This window comes from Pygocentrus nattereri, chromosome 1 (assembly GCF_015220715.1).
Source record: "Pygocentrus nattereri isolate fPygNat1 chromosome 1, fPygNat1.pri, whole genome shotgun sequence".
In the NCBI taxonomy this organism is placed as follows: Eukaryota; Metazoa; Chordata; class Actinopteri; order Characiformes; family Serrasalmidae; genus Pygocentrus; species Pygocentrus nattereri.
The window spans coordinates 49,408,984-49,433,480 of NC_051211.1; the positions used below are offsets into that span (position 1 = coordinate 49,408,984).

Genomic DNA, 24,497 nt, shown 5'->3' on the forward strand with positions numbered 1-24,497 from the left:
GAACACAACCTGCCTTGTGTCAGCAGTTCAGTGGTGAGAGTAACGTTCTTTTGACTCACACAGGGGTCTCACCCTAATCCTACATAGCAATCAAGCATCATTTGAAAGCCACAGGCTACCTGCGTACTGTTGCTGACCTTGTGCATCCCTTTATAGCCACAATTTATACTTTCTAATGGCCAGCTTGTTAAAGTGCCTTAAGGCTCACAAATCCCAAGTCAGCTTAAACAAGGTCCACGAACATAAAAACGGTCTATTGTATGTCAAAGGCTGCTGTAAAATGAAATGAAATTTGAACTGAACTGAATGGAATGTATGACAACTGTAGTCAAGGTCTGCACATGAATGCAAGGCATTTGACTGTTCACTCAGCGTGCTGCCCAATTTAAATCTCATAATGCTTACTGAGAATATTTAGCAGCGTGTCTGTATTGAGTGAACTGTAAACAAAGCAGTGACTGTGATTCTTTCCTCACGTGTTCCTGCAGAGTCACGAGCCCTGCGTTATTCTGATGAATGGTGAATTATTAAGCCTTTGTGAGGTGTTTCAATTTAGCCTTGAGTCTAGACCTTGTGTGGAGACTGCTTATAGATTCGGTGCACATTACATGCGTGTGCAAATCACGTCACACCACTGATCAGACAGCATTGCTGATTTTCCTTCCGCAGTATACACAGCGCTGGTCCATGATTGTGCCTCCTTCTGCCTTAGAACAGCTTTTAAATTCTGAGGTAAGCTGTTAGCAAAGTGACCTGCCCTCTAGAAGGGCTGGTAATTGCCTGCTGCTCAGAAAAATAGGTTGCTGAAAGGCAGAGGCAAGTCAAACCTTACACTGTCACAGGGACACAGGAGCAATATAAAAAGGCGAGTGAACATTTATTAGACGGCACGTCTTACAATTTATAGTTAAAACGAGTCTGTGTCCATGTAGTTGGTCTCTGATTGAAAGGCGCGGTTCCTACGGTTTCTGGAAAAAAAAGAGCTCCCATATATACAGTCCTGATGGATCTTTCAGTGCTTCCAGTGTTCCACAGCACTCCTCTATGACCAACTGGACTATTCCATTTAACAGTACAAACCACCACAGCCTGTTCTTAATGTGTGCAATCCACTCAGCACATCCTGTACTGTATATATCAGCATTGGCTTGCATCACTGAACTCACACACACACACACACATCTTCTAAGCCGCTTCTCCTTCTGGGTCGCGGGGGGTGCTGGAGCCTAGCCCAGCTGTCATTGGGCGAAAGGCAGGATACACCCTGGACAGACGCGAGTCAATTGCAGGGTGCATCGCTGAACTGTATAGTATAGTTATATGTAGTAATCAATCTACACCGTGCACCCCTCACTACACCCACGTCGGACACTCAGGCAGCACTGGCATGCACACGTGGTAAAGTGGTAATTGTATATCGAGCTGAGGATCTGAAACACTTGTGCTTTTCACAGAGCTTTTCATTTCAGCCAATTACCTAATTCTGCAAGAATTCCACCGCAGCAGCTGCAGCTCAGCCCTGCCTGAGTGTGTGAGGAAGAGTGTGTGCCAGACACACACACACACACATCAGTGTGCACCTATATGGACAGTATAGAAATATTTACTTCTTACATCTTACACTGTACTCACTGTCTCTCTCTCTCACTCACTCACTCACTCACTCACTCACTCACTCACTCACTCACTCACAGTCACAAACAGCTGCCTTGTGCTGGTTATATTCTAAAAGGAGGACCCTGTGCCAGAGACATTCCTGTGTTTCAGTGCACCGATAGATTTTCACTCGCCAAAACAGGCTGTGAGGTTGTGTGTGTGTGTGTGTGTGTGTGTGTGTGTGCAGCAGAGTTCAGGAAAAACCGGATTAACCGAAGAAAAGATTAACCAAACAAAAACAACTTGGTGTTAATTTGCGAACCGGTTGAACACGAGGCAGCAGTGCAGAGAGTCACAAACTAAATACTGTACAATAGGTTTAGGAAAATAACATGTAGGCCCAATCCCATTTCAGCCCTCGCCCCTACCACTCAGCCCTACCCATACGTTTTACCCGTTCATGCCTTGAGGTAGGGTGTCCTGATTCTTGTTGAGATAGAGGGGTAGGGTTTAGTGTTAAGGCTCCACGGCCCTCCAAACACAGGTTTTCCAGAGGCCTATTTTGAGTTTTATGAGAAAAAAGTGCTGCAAAACTGACCAAAGAAACCCACAAATGTGAGAATTTTCTCTGTTAAAAATTATGATGACTGTTGTATTGTCTTAATGTGGTATCAGTGTATTATCTATGTTACGTAGCTAACTAGCTAAATTACCCTTAATCACCTTAAATGGTGCAGCAGTTACATCATTTAGGGTGAAACGGGAAAATCTGAACCTCTCAAAAATCTGAATTCTCAATGGAGAATTATTATTGGGTGATAATAAATAATTATGACCCCAACCCCCCCAGTTTAGAGGTTTCTAAACTGTGCCTTCCTCTGCTGTCACTGCAGACGGGCAGGGTCGCCTACAGAGCAGCTGTTAATGAAGTAATGTTCCTTTTATTTGAAGGTCCCATTTCGTAGCAGAAGATTTGGTCCCACTTTATATCAAGTGTCCCTAATAACTGTGTAGTTATATGTGAACAACTTCTGCAACAACAGTGGAACTACTAATGTTTTAGTCTCTGTTACAGATGGATTACAGTAGTACATCTTATGTAATTACACATGTGTAGCAACTTCAGTTGTTATATAGGTACAGTACAATTACAGAGTGATAATTGTAGTATGGCAATTAATGTGATGTGATTAGTTACCTTGTTACAACACAGTTATTCTACAGTAATTATGTAAGCCAAATGTAATATGTAAAAAAAAAACCTTCTGATCTCGTGTATCAAGAAGATACGCTTGTGTAATTACAAGAGGCAAAATATACATGGGTAATCACACAGGCTGTACTGCTGTAATGCATCTGTATCACTGATTAAATCATCAGTAGGTACAGTGTTGTTAGGCTATTGATGTGTAACTACACAGTTATTAGAGACACTTAATATAAAGTGAGACCGAAGATTTCAACCACTGCTCCTCGAAACTCAGTTCCAAGAGGCAAGCTGACACTCAAAAACAAGGGGTAGGGTAAACACAACAAATGGGACTGGGCCTTTCAACTGCTTCTAAACATGCACCAGGACCTCAATAGAGAGGGTAAGAATTCAATTTGACTACGCTGCTTTAGATAAATGATTCAACGTATGATGAGGTTTCAGATTTTATGATGTCTAATTTTGTATGATTAGGTCTCGATCCCACTTGAGCCGACAATTAACTGTCACATAAATACCTGCAACTAATGTTTTAAGCGTCTTTTCTGTTCATTTTACGCTATTATTTTTACTTTATGTTCACTATTAATGTCTTTTTGTCATTCTTTTATTTATTTGTATATATTATTATTCATATTTTTTGCTTTAATTATTTCAGTCATTTGAATTTTTTACATTTTAGTTAAGCTTTAACGTTACATTAATTACTGTTATATATTTCTTTCTTTTTTTTATGTATTTTTATAAACAATGTTCCATTTTTTTTTATACCTACCTGATTTGAGTCATTTTTATTATTGAATTTGCTTTTATTATTTGTTATGCTCTTACAGATTATCAATCCCTTTTTCTTGGATCAACTCAGCAACACTGTACAATAGGATCATCCTCAATGTTCTCCGAGCTTAAATAAAAGCTGATTGATTGACTGACTGATTAAAGTATAACACTAAAGTGGCTAAACCGCCCATCAGGAGATGATGTAATACTGCGACAGGCCTTGGTATGCAGGGTTCTGAACCAGATGACTGACAAACGATGTGACAAATATTTCCAATTTTTCTGGTAATAGAAAAATTGAATTCAGATGCTCCCACTAACAAACACTGTTCAGAGGGAAAAAACTGCTGTCTGTACTCCCGACATCATCAGCAGTGACCGGTACTGAGCGCTGCTTGGCTGCCATGGTGGGAGCGTCCTGAGAGGAAGTGAGACAGATGGTCAGCGGGTTGTGTGCCGAGGCCAGCGCATTCTCCAGGGGGAGACCGAGCGTGAGTGAATAGAGGCTTTTCAGCTCGACCCAGGAACCCCACACAAGTGTAAAGTGATGCTGTTACTCTCCTAGCAACTAGACAAGGACCCCTGATCTGAAGATAAGTCTTTCACGTTTGTGGGTTAACCCTTTCAACTCCAGGCTTATTGAGGCTTATTACCCAGTAACAATTAAATACGCTGTAATTACTATGAAACTAACATGTTAGATATGTGGCTACGGGAGCCAGGATTCTGAAAGGGAGCTCCACTGATTTTTCAACATTTCTGCATAATTAAATGGTTAAGATGTAAACAAAGGCGTTCAGAGTGCTTTGATGTGAAATGCTATGTTCTTAAGAAATTCAGAATTCAGTCAGAATTGTTCACACTGGCTGTTCACATGCAAAGATTTTTGCCTTTTTTTTGCCAATGCCGATTGAACACATTCCAATTATAGATCAAGACTGAGGTGTTTATGCCCACTTTACTCAACAATCTAATGAAAATTTGTTTACATGCTCACTACAAGTAATCAGATCCAAAACTACACTCATACGTAGAGAACCACTTAGTGAAGACGTTACCATGACGAGCATCACGTGAGTCCAGTCAGAGTGAGATGAGCAGCAGTGAGCAGTGCTTTTAATTGCTTTAAAATTGCCAGACTCAGGAAAATGTACTTCACATGTCCTTATTAAAGAAGGCCGACAGGAAGACGACGTGTTCTGAGACACATAAGCTGGACGTCCGTCTCACCGCCGTCTTTTAAAGATCAGAGCGTAAACTTCGTCTCCTCTGCAGACCACCTTGTCTTTGCAGAGTTGAACAGCTGCCCGTCCTGTGCGTCTCATGCTGTTGCTTGTTCTGCCTTGATCAGGTGCCACTGCTCACCAGCCTTCAGGACCATTTCAGCCTTCCGGATCATTTTGACCACCATTGAGCTTCACCCTGTACAACACTGTGCAAACCTCCTGCTGCTGATAAACTCAAACTATCTAATTAACCATTGCTCCGCCTGTCTTCCCCCATTTCATATTCTAATATTTTATACTAATGCTGTTTGTTATCCGGTATTGACCAGAGATGGAGGACCTCTTCTGAGTCTTGGTTCCTCTCTTCCTCCTGCTCTTAGGGAGTTTTTCCTTGCCACTGTCGCCATTGGCAACACTCATGTGGACTCGGACCCGGATTTCTCTGTAAAGCTGCTTTGTGACAACACCTGTTGTAAAAAGCTCTGTATAAATAAACGTTGACTTGACTTTGACTATTTTATCATCCTCAGTATTACACATCACTGCTCAGAAGACGTGTATGTTCACTGGTTGCTTTGGATACTAAACATAATGGCTTATTCACCGTTGTAAAGAAGTCTGTGTGCCTCTCTACAACAAACCATTTCACATCAAACCACTCTGAACGACTCTGATTAGAACTCAGTGAGTGAATTATGCGGAAATTATGAAAAATCGGTGGAGTTCCCCTTCAAGTCTGGACACGTCAGCAGGTCCTTCGAAGGGTTAAACAAGAAAGAAGTGGGAGTTAGTTTTGGACAGAAATAGTTGATCCACTCCAGCATGATTTCTTATGTAATTCGTTATCATGTTTCAGAGCTTGTGGAATATTTATTAGAAGTTCCTGCATTAAACATCGGGCAGATGAATTATGCTGATTCCTGCACTCGGACACACTCAGCAGAGTGCGCACACACAGCTGGGCAGCCTTGAGGTAAATGTTTATCTTGTGACTGAAGATGTTTGTGCAGACAGTAATTAAATTTCTGCCTGATCGATCAGAACTGAGTGCAGGAAGATACAGTCTCGAGCCCGGCCTCCTCTCCGCTGCGCGAGCGCCTGCTCCTCATTAATGCTACTAAAATGTGCCGCAGCTGTTGCGCTCGGCTGATGATGTAAGATGTTTACTTAGAGCTGATCAGACTGTGGCACACCCAACTAAAGCCACTCACACACACAAAATACACACAGTCGACTGCAAAAGTTTGGGCGCCCCGGTCAAAGGACGTTTCAGCTACTGATTATTTGATTACTGATTATTTTCGGTCTTGTTTTTTTTATCCAACATATTAAACTCAGCAAGTACTTTTTTTACTTAGAAAATCAATAAAACAGACAACAACAACATTTATTTGTGTAGTGCTTTTTACCACTAGTGCTGTCTCAAAGCAGCTTTACAGAAAAGCAGTTTATAGAAGTTTATGGAAGAGTTATCAGAAGAATAAAAATAAAAGAACTAAAATAAAAAAGAAGTCCATGTAGAGCTCCCGAGTGGCGCAACCGTGAAAGCGTTGGCCGTATCATCAGGAGATCGCGAGTTTGATCCCTGGCGATGCTACAGCCGTCCGTAGCCGGGAGTCCAAGAGAGCACAATCGGGCTCACTCTCTCTGATGCCCCCCCATCACTCAACGTCAGTGCAGGCGTCTCTTAGCTGAAGTAATCAGATCTGGCGGTTGGCACTTTCCTCCGAGCGCGTTCAATGACGCTTCATGAGAAGCAGTGGCTGGTTTCACAGGTCTCGGAGGAAGCCTGTTCTAGCCTTCACCCTCCTAGTGTTGATTGTATCGTGTGATTGGGGAAGTCCTAACTAGTGGGTGGAATTGGAAACAACTAAATTGGGGGTAAAAATTGGGTAAAATCAAAAAAAAAAAAAAAAAAAAAAAAGCAGAAGTCCATGCAAGGAACTAAATCCAGGTCAAAGACCCCCCCCCCGCGGAAGCCAGAGGCAACAGTGGCAAGGAAAAACTCCCTAAGACTCCCTAGGACAAAAAGGAGAGGAATGCAGGCTCAGGGGAAGAACCCAGCCTCCTCTGGTCGACCTCGGATGAAGAGGGAATGACACAGCTAACAAGATTTTATGCCAAGGCTGAAATCCACCACAAACATAAGACTGGATTAAAGGGGATCTATTATGCTCGTCCAGTGTGTTATACAGCTTTTTGTGCATGGAAACATTCTGCAAAGTTAAAAAGCTCAAATTGCTCCCGAGTGGCGCAACCGTCTAAGCGTTGGCCGTATCATCAGGAGATCGCGAGTTCGATCCCTGGTGATGCTACAGTCGTCCGTAGCCGGGAGTCCAAGAGAGCACAACTGGCCTCGCTCTCTCTGGGTGTGTAGGGTGGCCCCCCCTTTTCCCCCATCACTCAACGTGATGCTAGTCAGTGCAGGCGTCTGTTAGCTGATGTAACAGATCTGGCGGTTGGCGCTTTCCTCCGAGCGCGTTCGGCTGTAGCGTGACGTCGCGTGAGCGGCAGTTCAAAAAGAAGCGGTGGCTGGTTTCACAGGTCTCGGAGGAAGCCTGTGTTAGCCTTCACCCTCCTAGCATTGGTAATATCATGTGATTGGGGGAGTCCTAACTAGTTGGTGGAACTGGAAACGACTAAATTGGAGAGAAAAATCAGGTAAAAAAAAACAAAACAAACAAAGCTCAAATTACATGCTAAGAGAAAGAAAGAAAGAGAAACTTCCATAGAAAGCAATTTTTCTCAGCTGTCTTAAACGCTGGAATTCCAGCCCTTTTTCCATTGTTACAAGATGATGTAATCTCATAACACAGTCCTTACCGCCTGTCTGCCGGCTTACTCAACACACCCTCACACGGTGCACAGCAGCTACTGAAGGAAGAAGATGCTCAGTGTTGCAGCATGTGAAGAAAACGCTGGCCAGTCTTTCACTACCGACTCTATCCACTGCCCTAAATCTGACAGGTTTCAATACATTTTACGCACAGGGGCAGTATGGATTTTGTCCTTTCATTGCATCATACGAAGAAACTGTTTGCAACACAGACAGATTTAAAATATTTCAAATTAATGCTGTACTGAAGTAGCAGTTCGATGATGAAATGGTAAAGTTTCAGACTGATTCTAATCCAGTCGTCCCAGGGAGGATAAAAATAGTGTAAAAGATGATGTTAAATCTATTTTGGGATGCTTTTGAGATTAAATTTCATCTATAAAGCCCTAAATATTCACAGTTTTTTTGCCAGTTGTTCATTCCAGCTGTAACATAATGTTAAGGCACCACCCAGGATGATAAGCCACTTAGATAGTGTGTAACAGTGAAACTGGAAAGGACGTGGATCTGTTACCATTAACATCATCAACTGAAATGAAAATGCTTCTTCAAAGTACATTTGGGCTGTTAGGAATGACAGGAATTCTTCTTGACATCAACTTCACCACTGCCATCCTTATAATTCTTCTCATGTTTGGAGATATGAAGTTTTGTTCCGACAACAGTGAAATACATTACGATCAACAGGTGTGACATTTTCATATATTTCATACTGTACATCTCTATTCACTGTCTGCCTAGAACGCTCTGTTAGAACTCCTGTGTCTTCAAGCCCCGCCTCCAGATGATCCCAGTGTGTTCTAATTGGTCAGCTTACTCACTCTGATCAACTACCAGAGCAGTTCCGCCCCTGCACGTTCCGCCCCTGTCTTGCAGTCTGCAGACAGACCCTTCTCTTTTCATTCAACTTGTTTCATTCATATTAAAATTACATTCTGTTTTTTTAAGGAAATGACATGAAAGTAAATTCTTTATAAAAGTTTGATTATGTTTTTAAATAGTCAAGGTACTTAATTATTGATCTATTCTCCTGCTGTGTAGATACAAACACGAGAAGGAGAAAGTCAGATGTTTAGCAAACATGTGAGACGACTCACCGCTTCGGTGTGGATGGGGTGGACGGCGAAGAGGAGCGCGGTGAGGAACGCCAGGCGGCTGTTCTTGAACACGTAACGTTCACACGTGTGCATGAGCAGGACGGTCACAACGCAGTGTAAACACACGTTCACCACGTGAAAATAAAACGGAGTCATACCACCCAGTACAATATTCAACCTGCAGAGAGAGAGAGAGAAACAGAGAGAGAGAGAGAGAGAGAGAGAGAGAGAGAGAGAGAGAGAGAGAGAGAGAGAGAGAGAGAGAGAGAGAGAGAAACAGAGAGAGAGAGATACAGAGAGAGAGAGAGAGAGAGAAACAGAGAGAGAGAGAGAGAGAGAGAGAAACAGAGAGAGAGAGAGAAATGGAGAGAATGAGAGAAACAGAGAGAGAGAGAAACAGAGAGAGAGAGAGAGAGAGAGAGTGAAATGGAGAGAGAGAGAAACAGAGAAAGAGAGAGAGAAACAGAGAGAGAGAGAGAAATGGAGAGAGAGAAACAGAGAGAGAGAGAAAATGGAGAGAAACAGAGAGAGAGAAACGGAGAGAGAGAGAGAGAAATGGAGAGAGAGAGAAACAGAGAGAGAGAGAGAGAAAGAAACAGAGAGGAACAGAGAGGGGGAGGGGGAGTGAGAGAGAGAGAGGGAGTGAGAGAGAAGGAGTAAGACAAAGCCAGAGAGGGAGAGGGAGGAAGAGTGCAAGAGAGAGAGAGAGAGAGAGAGAGAGAGAGAGAGAGAGAGAGAGAGAGAGAGAGAGAGACAGACAGAGAGAGAGAGGGAGAGAGAGGGAGAGAGTGATAGATGGAGACAGAGAGAGGGAGTAAGAGAACGAGAGGGAGAGCGAGGGAGAGAGAGAGAGAGACAGAGAGGGAGGAGAGAGACACAGAGAGAAAGAGGCACAGATAGACAGGGAGAGAGACAGAGACACAGATAGAGACACACGAAGAGGGGGACAGAGACAGTGAGAGAGAGACGAGTGAGAGACAGAAACAGAGACAGAGAGAGAATCAGACAGACAGACAGACAGAAAGAGATAAATATCAATATATTCCCAAAGAAAAGTAGACTGAAAAGACATCGGTCAGTTAAATACAAACGATCATAAATCATCAGTGTATGACGACATCACTGTCAATATTTAAATGCTGGTAAATATGAATAAATAGAAATACAGCGAGAGCTCAGAGGGAACAGAGGAGCATTGCTGGTCTCTGCTTTTGGTGTCCGCCTGACTGAAGAAGCTGAATAAAATCAAGTCCCAACAGCAGAAATTCTTTCATTCAGAACAAAGAGCACGAAACGAAACCCAGAGAGATCAGACAGATAAGAGCAGCGGCCGACAATATCTAACACACAGACGCAAGTCCGGCCTGAGCTCTCAGCTGAAATGCAATGTTAAGCCCACACTGCTGGATATTTCGGCCGTAGGGACCATTTAGAGAGAGAGAGAGAGAGAGAAATAAAGGACAGGGTCAGAGACAGACGAGGAGAGAAGAAGAAGGGTTAAGAACAATTAGTCTAACTGACGACTGCAACTGAACAGTAATGAGGTGCTGCAGGTCACCTTGGCTTGCAGATAGAACGAGGGGCTGTGTGCGCATGTGTAATGCGAAGAGAGCACGAGAGCATGAAAATCAGCCGCAGCAGCTTTGGAGAGCGTACCTGTCATCGGACATCTAGGTCTGCGCAAGCATCACGCTGCCTCCGAGGCAGAGAGTGAGCGAGGGCATGAGAGAGGGAGAGAGAGAGAGGGAGAGGGAACAAGTAAACGAACAACAAATGACAGCACTCCAACTGGGGCCAGAGACGGTGCCAGTGTTGGCATGCGTGCCTGATGCCAATCTGCATGCGTGCAGTCAGCCAAGGCCCGTGAGTGAGACAGAGGGAGAGGAGTGAGAGTGTATGCATTACAATCACTGCAGGACAACAGGAGAATACATCTGAGCTGCCGTCACATCAGAGCACAGCAAACAGCCCATGTTTACTGATCGCCACCTCTCTGCAAAGAGCGGTCGGTCACACAGCAACGGAAAAGCTTTCAGCCCCAATTAACATCAGGCACACGTGTGGCACTGTCAGAGCAAACAGAGCAAAAAGATACCAGCAGCTCAGAGAAACCAGCAGAGCTGAAACTATTAGACCACGCAGATTTCACAACATAATACACGCCATTTTAGAACATTATGTTTTCAACACTGAAGTAGAAAGAAACGCTGATATACACTATATTTCCAAAATTATTCAGTCACCCATCCAAATCATTGAATTCAGGTGTTCCAATCACTTCCATTGCCACAGGTGTATAAAACCAAGCCCCTAGGCCTTCAGACTGCTTCTACAGACATTAGAAATATAGTGTAACTTTGACATTCGCTTATTCTTTCTTTATTTCCTTCCTTCCTGATTTTCATTCCTTCCTTACACACAGGTTCCTGACCCCCACTTCCCAATACTGAACTCTGACAGTATTGGTCAAACACAGGTTCCTGACCCCCACTTCCCAATACTGAACTCTGACAGTATTGGTCAAACACAGGTTCCTGACCCCCACTTCCCAATACTGAACTCTGACAGTATTGGTCAAACACAGGTTCCTGACCCCCACTCCCCAATACTGAACTCTGACAGTATTGGTCAAACACAGGTTCCTGACCCCCACTTCCCAATACTGAACTCTGACAGTATTGGTCAAACACAGGTTCCTGACCCCCACTCCCCAATACTGAACTCTGACAGTATTGGTCAAACACAGGTTCCTGACCCCCACTTCCCAATACTGAACTCTGACAGTATTGGTCAAACACAGGTTCCTGACCCCCACTTCCCAATACTGAACTCTGACAGTATTGGTCAAACACATGTTCCTGACCCCCACTCCCCAATACTGAACTCTGACAGTATTGGTCAAACACAGGTTCCTGACCCCCACTTCCCAATACTGAACTCTGACAGTATTGGTCAAACACAGGTTCCTGACCCCCACTTCCCAATACTGAACTCTGACAGTATTGGTCAAACACAGGTTCCTGACCCCCACTTCCCAATACTGAACTCTGACAGTATTGGTCAAACACAGGTTCCTGACCCCCACTCCCCAATACTGAACTCTGACAGTATTGGTCAAACACAGGTTCCTGACCCCCACTCCTCAATACTGAACTCTGACAGTATTGGTCAAACACAGGTTCCTGACCCCCACTCCCCAATACTGAACTCTGACAGTATTGGTCAAACACAGGTTCCTGACCCCCACTCCCCAATACTGAACTCTGACAGTATTGGTCAAACACAGGTTCCTGACCCCCACTCCCCAATACTGAACTCTGACAGTATTGGTCAAACACAGGTTCCTGACCCCCACTCCCCAATACTGAACTCTGACAGTATTGGTCAAACACATGTTCCTGACCCCCACTCCCCAATACTGAACTCTGACAGTATTGGTCAAACACAGGTTCCTGACCCCCACTCCCCAATACTGAACTCTGACAGTATTGGTCAAACACAGGTTCCTGACCCCCACTCCCCAATACTGAACTCTGACAGTATTGGTCAAACACAGGTTCCTGACCCCCACTCCCCAATACTGAACTCTGACAGTATTGGTCAAACACAGGTTCCTGACCCCCACTCCCCAATACTGAACTCTGACAGTATTGGTCAAACACAGGTTCCTGACCCCCACTCCCCAATACTGAACTCTGACAGTATTGGTCAAACACAGGTTCCTGACCCCCACTCCCCAATACTGAACTCATGACTTCAACTGCTCCATAATATTATTTGCATTATGTTTGCCCTGTTTATACCCACAGACTTTAATCTGTGCCTTATGTCACTTTAGTGTTAATTTCAGGGTGTCTTATATTTTAAATTTTATTATTATTTTTCCTTATTGTTCTATTTTTCTACAATTAGTGTTTATTTTATGTTACTTAATGTTACTTAATGTACTTAATCTTATCGCTAAACCACGGGGTCTGAGAGCAACGCAGTTTCTCCGTATGTCCTGTACATCTTGTAGTACTGACAATAAGGCTGACTTAACTTATTTTCATTCCTTCCTTCCTTGAGTCCTTCCTTAATTTTGATTTCCTTCCTTCCTTATTTTTTTTATTTCCTTCTTTCTGTTGGGTCTAAGAGCCTCTCTTCCGTGCCCAAGCCCCCTTGACAGAGACAGATTCTCCTGGCGCGTTCTAATGCTATTACCTTAAGAGCAAACTGCAGTATAACTTCTTCTAACAAAATAGGAACGTCTAAGTGTAAAAGAGCAAAATAAAACAGACTTCAGCCGCTGAGCTCTTGTGGAAGGAAGGAAAAGGCCTTCTTCTTTATTGAGCTTGAGTGGAAAGATGGTTTCCGGACAACCTGGATACAAAGATCATCGCAAAACACCCATTTTTATATCTTGTTTGGGGTGATGAAGCAATCCCCCCTCCCCTTCTATAAAATTCTATACCATCTATTCCCATCATCCCATCATTACACTTTTCCTTGGGATCCCTTACTTATTATTACCTGGATGTTCCACTCTCCCAAGGGCACTAGCTTTCGACTGCTTGCGCTGTAAATTCACCAACTCCAGAGACTTTATCATCTCAAGGACAGCTTCTTCGCTCCCACACAGCTGCATTAGCAGATTCTCACAAACTTCTAGAGGCCTCTTTGTTAAGAGGGCACTCCAGTGTCCAAGTTCCCAGACAAGCTAAGGCCTATGTTACAGTGTGAAGAGTGCTATTCTTTCAGTTAATAAACGCTACTTATTAGTACTATCAAATATAAAGGTTATTCATTCAAAACATCTGACACTTCCTATTTATTCCTTTTCTTCCTTGTTTCCTTCCTTCCTCACTCATTTCTAACAGTGCTTGTTGAGGTGCACAAGTTATTTCTCATTATTTTTTCTTTTTTTTTAGGAATATCATGGATTTAGTGTTAAATAAAACTACTGGAATCATTCTGATGTCACATATTTCATAACATCTAAATGTATTCGATTCTCAGCGCGTATCGTCTCTCAGCCCCTCATATCGTAAAAACAATTAACATGCGAATCATGACGCACTATATTTTCCCTCACTTGTCTACAGAAAAAAAGGTAGGGCTGAACTGAAATGGGAGCAGCCGGCCAATTCAACCATCCGATCATTTTTCCATACATTCTAACGATACATAGCGATACATAAGCATTCATATACTGACAAAATCAGGACTAAATGCACCTGGAGAAATACAGCATTCAATTCTATGGAGTTTCAAATGCAGTAAAACTAAAGGAAAGGAAAAATCTGACAAAAGTGGGAAGCTGAGAGCAGCGTCTACCGTAAGTTTGATCATGGCCTAGTTTGAACGTACACTGCCGCTGTGTTCAAGTTTCCGAGCTACTAGAATTTAACCGGCTGCTCCAAGTAACAGTTTCATCATAGCTTTAAGTTCCAACTTATAAATGTACACACACTCTATAGCAGCTGTAAGTTCTACCGTGAAAATCAGCTAAAGTGGCTGGTCGATTTCATTGATAGGAAAACTGGCAAGAAAACGAAATACATGTTGGTTTGCATGGGCGATCAGTTCTGCAGCATAGATTTCACCCGTTTTCACCAATCGGAGATAGAAAAGATCACAGACCTCCCAGCCACAGATTTACACAACACAGACAGGAACGGAGCCCTGAGTCTTACTTTGTGTCTGAGATATTTTTCTACAGGGTTCTTCCAAAACCCAGGAGACTCTGTTCAAGAACACAAGTCAACTGTGTGCAGAGCAAGAAGAGCAGCTCCATCAGTGCTCAGGTTGCGTGCGACGCTGACCTTATTATCATAAAACACACGAAACAGATTCTTTTTAAAAGATAACAAACACAGCTAACATTACCTTTCAGTCATTCAGCAGATTCAAGCAGTGATTACATCAGCCACAGCTTCACTAACGTTACCAACCGCTCACTAATAAAGGGCCGTTAAAATACTGTGCATGAGAATCACAGTCTGAGCACCGAAAACAGCAGCAGAACAGAATAAACACGTATATGAGAGACGGACACTCTGAGGACACAGCTTTATTATAAAACACTCTCTTTCTGAATTACAGCTAATACGACCGACACACCGTAAGCGAAGTAAACACAGCACGAACAGAGAGAAATTTCACTGCGTGTGGAGATCATGTGTAGCCTTTCCTGCTTATGTCGTGTGGTGTTACTGATCGGCTGCAGAGTGAATACGTCTGTGATTTGATCTACGATCACTTTGCGCTCTACTAGTTAAGATGTACTGTAAGTGTCTGTGGGCAACTGAAATTCTGTGTGTGGCTAGTTTTAAACCAACTACTCTCAACTTAAGGATTAAGATGGACTTTACACTCCAACTTATGACCAAACGTACAGTCAGCTGGTGCAACTGGCTGCTGGAGCACAATAAATGCACCATCAAATACTGATTTGATATACCATTCAAATCTAAACGTCTGTCCAACGTCAATAGTTGTTTTTAAAGAAAATCTACGGATACTGATATGACCCTGATAAAAAGAGGCTGGTAACCTTTGTAAATGACTGCTGTTGCACAAGTTTATGAACAGCTGAAACTTTCAGATTTCACATTTCTTAAGGCTTATTTACTGGCAGTCCTCCCTCTTGGACAGTTAAGTGTGTGTTTTAACACTCTGAATGACCCGCTTTGGTGTTTTTCCTGGCCCTTGGCCAAGCAGTGGAGGTCTAAAAACATCATAACTGGCTGCTGACGGAATGGGAAGTCCTGTCTCTGACCTGTGCTTGACTTACTCACTGGTTGTAACTGGTAGTCCATCTGTTTCTCTGATACTTTGTTAGCCCCCTTTTACCCTGTTCTTCAGTGGTCAGGACCCCCGTGGACCCTCACAGAGTACTATTTGGGTGGTGGATCATTCTCAGCACTGCAGTAAAACTGATGGGGTGGTGGTGTGTTAGTGTGTGTTACGCTGGTACGAGTGGATCAGACTCTGGACATACTGGATCAGTATGCAGAGAAACAGATGGACTACAGTAACTGTAGCTGTAGAACTACAAAGTGCACCTATATAGTAAGTGGAGCTGATAAAATGGACAATGAGCATAGAAACGAGGAGGTAATCCAGGTAGATTGAATCCGTTTCTACATTTAATAAATGTTAATGAGTCAACATCATCAGATCCACACATTTAAAAATGAGAAATGCACACAAACATTAACATCCACCCCTGAAGTGCTCTCTGGAGTTCCACCTTCTACTTGGCATTCAGGTGAAGCTGTGATTTCTTCTTCTCTGCACATCAGAGGAACGGAGCAGAATACAAGAGCAAACTCCCTAAAGCTGGAGTCAGACCTGCCTCAAAGCCCAGATGAAAGAGTCGAGGAGCCGAGCCAGGCGGAGGATCTGAAACACATGACTTAGCTCACAGACACACAGGCGTGCTGCTCTGTACACGGCTTAGGGTTCAGTCACTCATGAAGACCGACGCACACATCACTCGCCATACTTACAAGGGCACTTCTCTCTCTCTCACTAACATACACGGCCCATTAACCGATACGCTTCAGGGCAGAGAGGCCTGAAGACGGGACAAGGGCCACAGACGCAGACGAACAGCCACAGGGAGAACAGCTGATGCATGCGAACTGCTGGATATCTGGTCTATGTTTAGTATGTTAAGTCAAGTCAAACTTATTATTTCCACAACGGGGAAATTTCACCCATCCGTGAAGTGAAACACCACATACACTATAGTGAGCACACACACACACTGGGGGCAGTGAGCACACTTGCCCGGGGTGGTGGGCAGCCCTATTCACAGCGCCCGGGGAGCAGCTGGGGGTTAGGTGTCTTGCTCAAGGACACCTCAGTCATGTACTGTCGGCTCTGGGGATCAAACTGGCAACCTTCCGGTCACAGGGCCAGTTCCCTAACCTCCAGCCCATGACTGCCCCAAGTATGTACTGTCCTTCACTGGTTTGCAAAAACAAAGAAGACACTGGGGTTTGTAGCCATTCTCTCCAATAAGAGATTATATCAGTCCGTGGCAGGATACGGGTTTCTGCTATAAATACGTCATTAAGGGGCGCGATGGCAGAACATAAGATGCGACCAAAAGTCCAGGCTGCAGCCAAGGTAGGACGGGTCCTCGGTAGGACTGTCCTATGAAGACTCCGCCTTTGTAGCCTAGGCCTCACCTTTCCGCAATTGTGGCACGAAACTTGTGAGGGAGCTGGTGAGAGCCCATTGGAGCGCACTGCATTGAATTTGTTGCTTTTTCATTTCTTCATGGAAATGGAAGAACTGTTCTTACATAGCACGATAAACTACACATACACAAACACTTCTAAACAAAATACAATACACACCGATCAGGCATAACATTAGAAGCACCTCCTTGTTTTTATGCTCACTGTCCATTTTACCAGCTCCACTTACTGTATAGCTGCACTTTGTAGTTCTACAGTTACAGACTGGAGTCCATCTGTTTCTCTGATACTCTGTTACCCTGTTCTTCAGTGGTCAGGACCCCCATGGACCCTCACAGAGCAGGCACTATTTGGGTGGTGGATCATTCTCAGCACTGCAGTAACACTGGTGGTATGTTAGTGTGTGTTGTGCTGGTCTGAGTGGATCAGACACAGCAGTGCTGCTGGAGTTTGTTCACAAATGAGTAGTACCCGCTTTGTGAGGGTTCATGGGGATCTTGCAGGTTTCACTGCAGGTTCGTATGTAAAGCAGGTAGAGCTGGGCGATGTGGCCAAAAATGTTATCACGATAAACAAAATTCATATCGTATCGATATCGATACACATCGCGATAAATGTCAAATCATTATTGCTTTCCAGTTTGAAGGCTGATTTTTGCTCCCGAGTGGTTAATCTCTGTTTTAAATGATCATTTATGGTCAGGACACGACGAACACTCACCAAACAGTGGAACATTTCACAGATCTGTCATGGGACAGTGGGAGAAAGTGTCCAGTTAGCTGTTTTTACCAGCTGGAAAAGCACGGCCGCAATTTTTGTAATAGTCATAATTTAAGAAAGAGAAGATTATTTTTAGATGTCTGGTGACGAGCACTCGGCTATCCAGCTACAAATGCTGAACAAGTGGCCAACAACGGTGTTAAACACGGCAGTATTCAGACACCAGCTAGCAGAAGTTGAAGCGGTGAACCGCGATATATCTCACCAATTCGCCCTGTCGTGCGAGTGACGGAGCGCTGCTTCAAGTCAAAAAACAGCTAGCCTGGAAAGAGAGTGTTGTCCCGCTTTCCAATGCCTCACAGCTTCCTCAGTTTACTTTAGTTTAAATCAGGGCTGTAACTCACATGAACCCACTTCTTTCTTTCACTTTTGTACTAACACTAAAATAAGAGTGCTGGAACACAGCGTTGATTTAAAGCTGCTAAAGCTTGTTAGGATGTACGGAAGGTACATGTGCTGACCTACAGAGGTGAATTCACTGTAGGTCAGCACAGCTACGCCACTTATCTCGTCACTCAGACTTGGTCACAGGAAAACAGATCGCTGGGCGCTCCACTCAAACAGGGAACGTATAACTCCCCATTTCAGATGCTGCTAAAGTATAGCCCCCTCCCTCTCTAATCATGTCGAAAGACTCAGAAGTACGCCCTCTCCTGGCGACAGCAGAGTAATGTTGCCTTCCTTGCAGCAGAAAATGCCACCAGGGCTTTCGCTGAACGTGGAGCGGTGAGAATGGTGTATTATATTGAACGTTTATCGAACCTTTCTTATCGCTCTATCGAGGAAAAGTTATGTCGCGATAATTATTGTTATTGTTTTTATCGCCCAGCCCTAAAAGTAGATTTTATATATATTATGGTAATACAATAATTTATTGCTTCTCCTATTGTTACCATGGTACCCAACAGCTTTATCAAACATCACAATTTATGCTTTTGATCAGATGGCTCTGCCGCATGCTCTCTGCACACGAGGGACAAAAATAAGACACTGATATGATATTATTATTGACTTTCAGAAAATAAGACGTGGCTGAAATAATAACCACAGCTGCATAATACAGACAACTTACCACTCTGTGATCACAGCACATCCCGCAACTGCAATATGAGAAAACGCCAGGGCTAATGGGTGACATTTCCACATGACAGGGCTGAAGGACAGGGCTGCATCACGCTGACAAAATCAAGCGCATCCCGTTGGGCTGCAAGCATGAATACCTGTCACTTGTCAGCCAACTCGCAGCGCAATCACCGGCTATGTTGGGGTTGGCTCAGCATTTCCAGGCAACACGCTATGGAGACAGAGAGCTTTGGCCTTTCAGAGCACTTTGCTCGGTGGTGCTCTCAGAACCAGAAACCTTTCATCTTCATGCATACACAATGCGGCGTTTTGCTTTATCTTACTGCAGAGATCACATCATAATGATTAATGCAGGCTTCTCTGAGCAGGACTGAAACAAATTTATCAACATGAGCTACATGGATTTGCATATAATAGCACTGTGGATCAGTTCTCTGCTGAGCGGAGTAGCTGCTCTCTGAGGGGAGCGAGTCCCTCACAAGAACATGCGGAGATGCTGACTTTCCGCAGTTTCACTAAAGACCCGTGACACAGACAGTGGAATTCACAGAGCCCCGACTGCACTGTTTACATTCACATTCAGATGGATTTTTTTTATTTGATTCAAGAAAAACTGATTTAGTTATTGTTATATTTTATTGCTGCTTCTTCACACATTCTTGGTTATAAATTCTGACAGTTCACAAGCGCACAAAACCACCTCAATCTCAATTTAAAAGCTGAAAGCTACATAAAAGTCATTTTATATTTCATTTCAGTAATCGGCAGATTATGCGACTATCAAACTAGTCGCTTGTTGTAACCCAAATTCGCTCATGCGCAGACGGAGAAATCCGAAAGAAATCAGAGTAAGAGTTCACATGCACTGAGGAATCTGATTACTGAGCTGAAATCCAGCTCTCTTCATCAGATTTCTTAATCGGGTGTCCAGACCTTGCTCCGATCTAGGAAATCAGAGTGTGGTGTTTACATGACCATTTGAATAATCAGATAACTGCAGAAATCCGATAATGATCGAATACTGAGTGCGTGTGAAGGCGCTCATTGCGACATCTTATGATTGCATGAGTCCATGAGCTTCAATTCTGTGAGTTTTATTAAAGGGATTCAGCTTATAGTGCGCACACATTCCCTACAAATTGAGTATGAATCAACTGGACTCGTGAACGGGTTCCAAACGATTGGTTCATTAGAAAACACTGCTACTATAAACACATACAGTGCTGTGTGAAAGTTTTAGGCATCTAAGCAAATTTTTAAACAACTGACCTCAGCAGTGAGTTTATCACAATATACATTAGAATAAAGTCGTATTCATAATTCCACCATACAGAAAAACAATAAAAAGTAACAAGAATTTCTTGGGTCCATATTTCTCCTCGACACCTTCACAGCCGCCGCAGAAACTCGTTAATATCATCAGTTACATCATGAGCTCAATTTACTGAGCACTGATTGGTCAAACCAGGAGCTGCTTTTTAACTACATATGATACTGGGCTTTATATATATATATATATATATATATATATATATATATATATATATATAATCTCATCAATTAATATTCTATAAATTTTGTTTATTCAGATATTAACACATTTCTCAGCAAATAAACTCAAACTACACAAATAAATAGATTTTGAAAATGTGTCTTAGGTGCCTAAGACTTTCACACAGTACTGTAAAAGAACCACGAGTGAAGAAAAAGAAGGTGTTTTTATCTGGGAAGAGTCAGTGAGAGACACCCTTCAGTCCCAATGGAGTTTCAACAGTAAACACAATAACCAGCAGCAGCACACACACACACACACACACACACACACACTAAACACCAACAACACACCTTACAATATGACATGTTCACAGAAGTGACTTCGGAGTACCTGTGAGCTCAGAATAAAAGCACAAAGGTAAAAAGGAGCCCAGATTAAAGTGGAATTCCACCAAAATTTCTGCATAATTTAATGACTGAGATGAAGTCTTTCAGAGCGGTTTGATGTGAAATGGTTCATTTCTAGAGAAACTAACCGACTCATTACGGCGGTGATGACAGGAACCAGGGGTCCTGACGTCTACAACGCAAATATATTCATTTGATTTACTAGCCAAACCCCGTCAGGCAGCGCATTCATGAGCACTGCATGTAATAGCTTTCTGTGAGGAAACGTTCAGAGGCTTTAAACTCCTCAGACGTCCGGCTCCCATCACCAGCACCAGTTTAGAATGAAGCATTTCACCCCAAAGCGCTCTGAACGGCACCCGGTCAATTCCGCAGACATTTTGAAAAATGGGTGGACTTCCCCTTTAACTTCAGACGCGCTGAAGTCACTGCTGCGCAACAAGTGTTACAAGCAGCCGTTCAGCCAGAAACAGGCCAACGTATCAAAGACTTTGAGGTAGAAAACCACGCAGAAGCCGCACAGGTCGACTCCCTCTTCGACCAGAAAGCCTCCGAGAGAGGAAAGTCGCATTAAACGCTCGGTTTAACGCCGTATACACGCTTACAACGTCGTTATAACACTTCCAGTCAGAAAGCGGAGAAAAACTACGAGGCTAAGAGCTGCTGGACAAAACACTGAGGAGCAAAACACTGAGGAGCAAAACACTGAGGGAGAAAACGTAATTTCTTTTTTCGGCTTAAACTGACACTTTATCGTCCCAAGACGCAGATTTATAGCGATATTTACCCCTGAAGTGAAAGTAAAGGGAGGGAGAGAGAGAGAGAGACAGGGGGGCTAACACCCACCACACCCCCACCACTACACACCACATGTTAAAAACCCTAACTACATCATTATTTTGCTAATTGGTATATTTATATTTATTATAAGGGCCATAATAATACTTTCATGATTACTGTTTGGGGTTATTACTTGTTTAGTTACATCGCTATTACTACTGTTATAATCCTTAGTCACTTCTGTGCAAGCCGCGAGAGAGAGAGAGAGAGGGAGAGAGAGAGAGAGAGGGAGAGAGAGAGAGAGAGAGAGAGAGAGAGGGAGGGAGGGAGAGAGAGAGACTGACTGAAGAGTGAACTTACTTGAAGGTGAGGATGCAGAGCGGACGGTAGGACTTGTGGCTCGTGTTGTCGGCCATTCTCTTCCCCCAGAAGTCGTCGGTGAAGATGCTCCGCAGGCTCGAGCCCGGTCTCACGTCCGGGTTGTTCACGATGGCCCACACGTCGTCGTGCACGAACTCCCCGCGCAGCGAGTTGCGGTAGCAGAGCGCGCACGCCGCCAGCAGCGCGCCGTAGCCCAGCAGCCTGGCGCCCGGCCTGGGCAGCGCGGAGAGGCGCGGCCGCGCCGCCCTCGGCCCCCTGCCGCTGGAGGTCATGTCACCCTCCGTGCGCAGCGCCTGAGGCGGGAGATGAGCGGACGAGCATCGGCGGACATTGTAACTGTGTGTGTGTTTTCCGGGCGATGCAGTGACGCGCGGTGGAGGATCGCCGAGACACAACTGAGAGCCGGAGAGCTATGGCAGAGCAGAAAGAGGAGAGAAACCGCCTCCTCGCGCATGCGCAGAGAGAGAGAGAGAGAGAGAGAGAGAGAGAGAGAGAGAGAGAGAGAGAGAGAGATGGAGAGGGAGAGAAGGGGCAGAGAGAGAGGGAGGCAGAGAGAAAGAGGGAGGCAGAGAGAGAAAGAGATGGAGAGGGAGAGAAGGGGGCAGAGAGAGAGAAAGAGAGAGAGAGAGGGAGGGAGAGAGAGAGAGGGAGAGGAAAAATGATTTATATACTTAATTTATTTTCACCTTCATTATTACTATAATTAATTCTTTCTTTTAGTTCTACAAACAGCTTAGCTCTGAAGTTGATATGCTTAGGGAAAGAGAGACAGAGAGAGAGAGAGAGAGAGACAGAGAGAGAGAGACAGGGAGGCAGAGAGAGAGAGAGAGGGAGGCAAAGAGGCAGAGAGAGAGAGACAGAGAGAGAGAGGCAGAAAGAGAGAGAGATAGACAGAGAGAGAGAGAGAGAGAGGCAGAAAGAGACAGACCGAGAGGCAGAAAGAGAGAGAGAGAGACAGAGAGAGAGAGAGAGGCAGAAAGAGAGACAGAGAGAGAGAGACAGAGAGAGAGACAGAGAGAGAGAGAGAGAGACAGAGAGAGAGAGAGAGAGAGAGAGAGACAGACAGAGAGGGTGGAAGAAGCAGAGGGAAAGACAGAGACAGAGAGACTGAGAGATAGACTGAAAGAAAGGAATACAGAAGGAAGAAGAATGGGAGAAAGAATAGTGAAGGAGGGAAAGAGTAAGCGAGACGAACAGAAAGAAAGCATGAAAGAGAAATAGAGAAGGAGGAACAAAGGGAGAGAGAAGGAAGAAGAGAGACAGAGAAAGAGGGAGAGAGATAAAGAAGGACGAAAGAGAGGACGAAAGAGGGAGACAGAGGGAGATAAAGGGGAAGAAAGAGAGACAGAAGGAAGAAGGAAGAGAGAGAGGGAGGACGAAAGAAGGAGATAAAGAAGTAGGAAGAAAGAGAAGGACAAAAAGAGGGAGATGAAGGAGGGAGAAAGGGAGAGGGTGAAGGAGACACAGAGAGACAGAGAGAGAGCGAGAGAGAGAGACAGATAGAGAGAGAGAGAGACAGAGAGAGAGAGAGAGAGGCGGGACAGAGAGAGACAGAAGATCAATAAGGGCCGGTACGATATTTCAGACGATGATTGCTGAGCATCAAATATGACTGAACAATGATTGCTGACCATTAACGCGGCCCCCATCTGCAGAGGGACAATAAACATCGATCAAATAAAAACAGTCATTATTGGCAGTCGCATCCTCTAACCAGGACAGCCGGTTAAAAGGGAACCCCACCAATTTTTCCAAATTTCTACATAATTAGTGATGTAAGCAAAGAATGTTTTGATGTGAAATTTACGGTGGGGGTGACAGGAAGGTCAGAATGTCTACCACACAGATATGGCCATTCACCATTCAATGGCCAATATGACCACTGATCCCTACATATCTTCTGAGTATCGATCTGATACTGATGAAAACGTGGTGCATCTAGAAAAAGCTACATTATCTTTGGGGACTAATTTGCCTCACAAAACCCTGCATGTATGTCTTCATCATCAGTGTATTTAAAAATACGCATTAGGCCAAAACCTTCTAAACAGTGTCTCAGCGATACCAACAGCAGCTTTCTGTGAGAGAACTTTTTTTATGAGCGGTGTTAATCTCTTCAGACGTCTGGTTCCCATCACCACCACTGAAAAAATTCGGACTCAGTAAGTAGCTCTAATGGGGCGTTTCATGTCAAACCCCTCTGAATGACTTTGTTTACATCTTTACCATTTAATTATGCAGGATTCCTGAAAAATCCATGAAATTCCTTTGGCTTTCAGGAAATCTTCAACTTTTTCCTTTTTTAAAAAGTTTTTGGTTGGTAGGACTACACTGTGTCGCCCCCTGTGGTTAAATCTTAGAATTACATGATTTGCTCTGTTCTAGAACCAGTCACAGGTAAATAGAGAAGCCAAAAACTACACTGAAGTAAAGCTACGTCAGCAAAATAATGACTCAAGTAGTGCTGAGTGCTGAGGTCAGTAGAGAACCAAGCAGAATGACAAACCTCAAAAGGAATTCATGTGAATGACAGATGGAGTGAAAAGCAGGTTCTTTAAAAGTACATTTTAATATAAACGCATAGAAACACTCTACCTAATTCTACTTAGTCATTATAAATTAAAAAGTACAGCC

The 24,497-nt window shown here is 43.9% G+C and overlaps 1 protein-coding gene across 1 annotated transcript in view; it reads right to left on the reverse strand.

The window, feature by feature from the left end:
• tmtc1 (transmembrane O-mannosyltransferase targeting cadherins 1) overlaps nt 1–22,277 on the reverse strand; it is an 82,118-nt gene extending 59,841 nt beyond the window's left edge. The window contains exons 1-2 of the mRNA XM_017698917.2: nt 21,843–22,277; nt 8,746–8,923 (exon numbers count right to left, since the gene is read on the reverse strand). Of these exons, the coding sequence (XP_017554406.1) occupies nt 8,746–8,923; nt 21,843–22,135 (471 nt within the window). The 5' untranslated portion in view covers nt 22,136–22,277. The remainder of the gene's footprint in view (nt 1–8,745; nt 8,924–21,842) is intronic.
• Nucleotides 22,278–24,497: the final 2,220 nt, after the last annotated feature.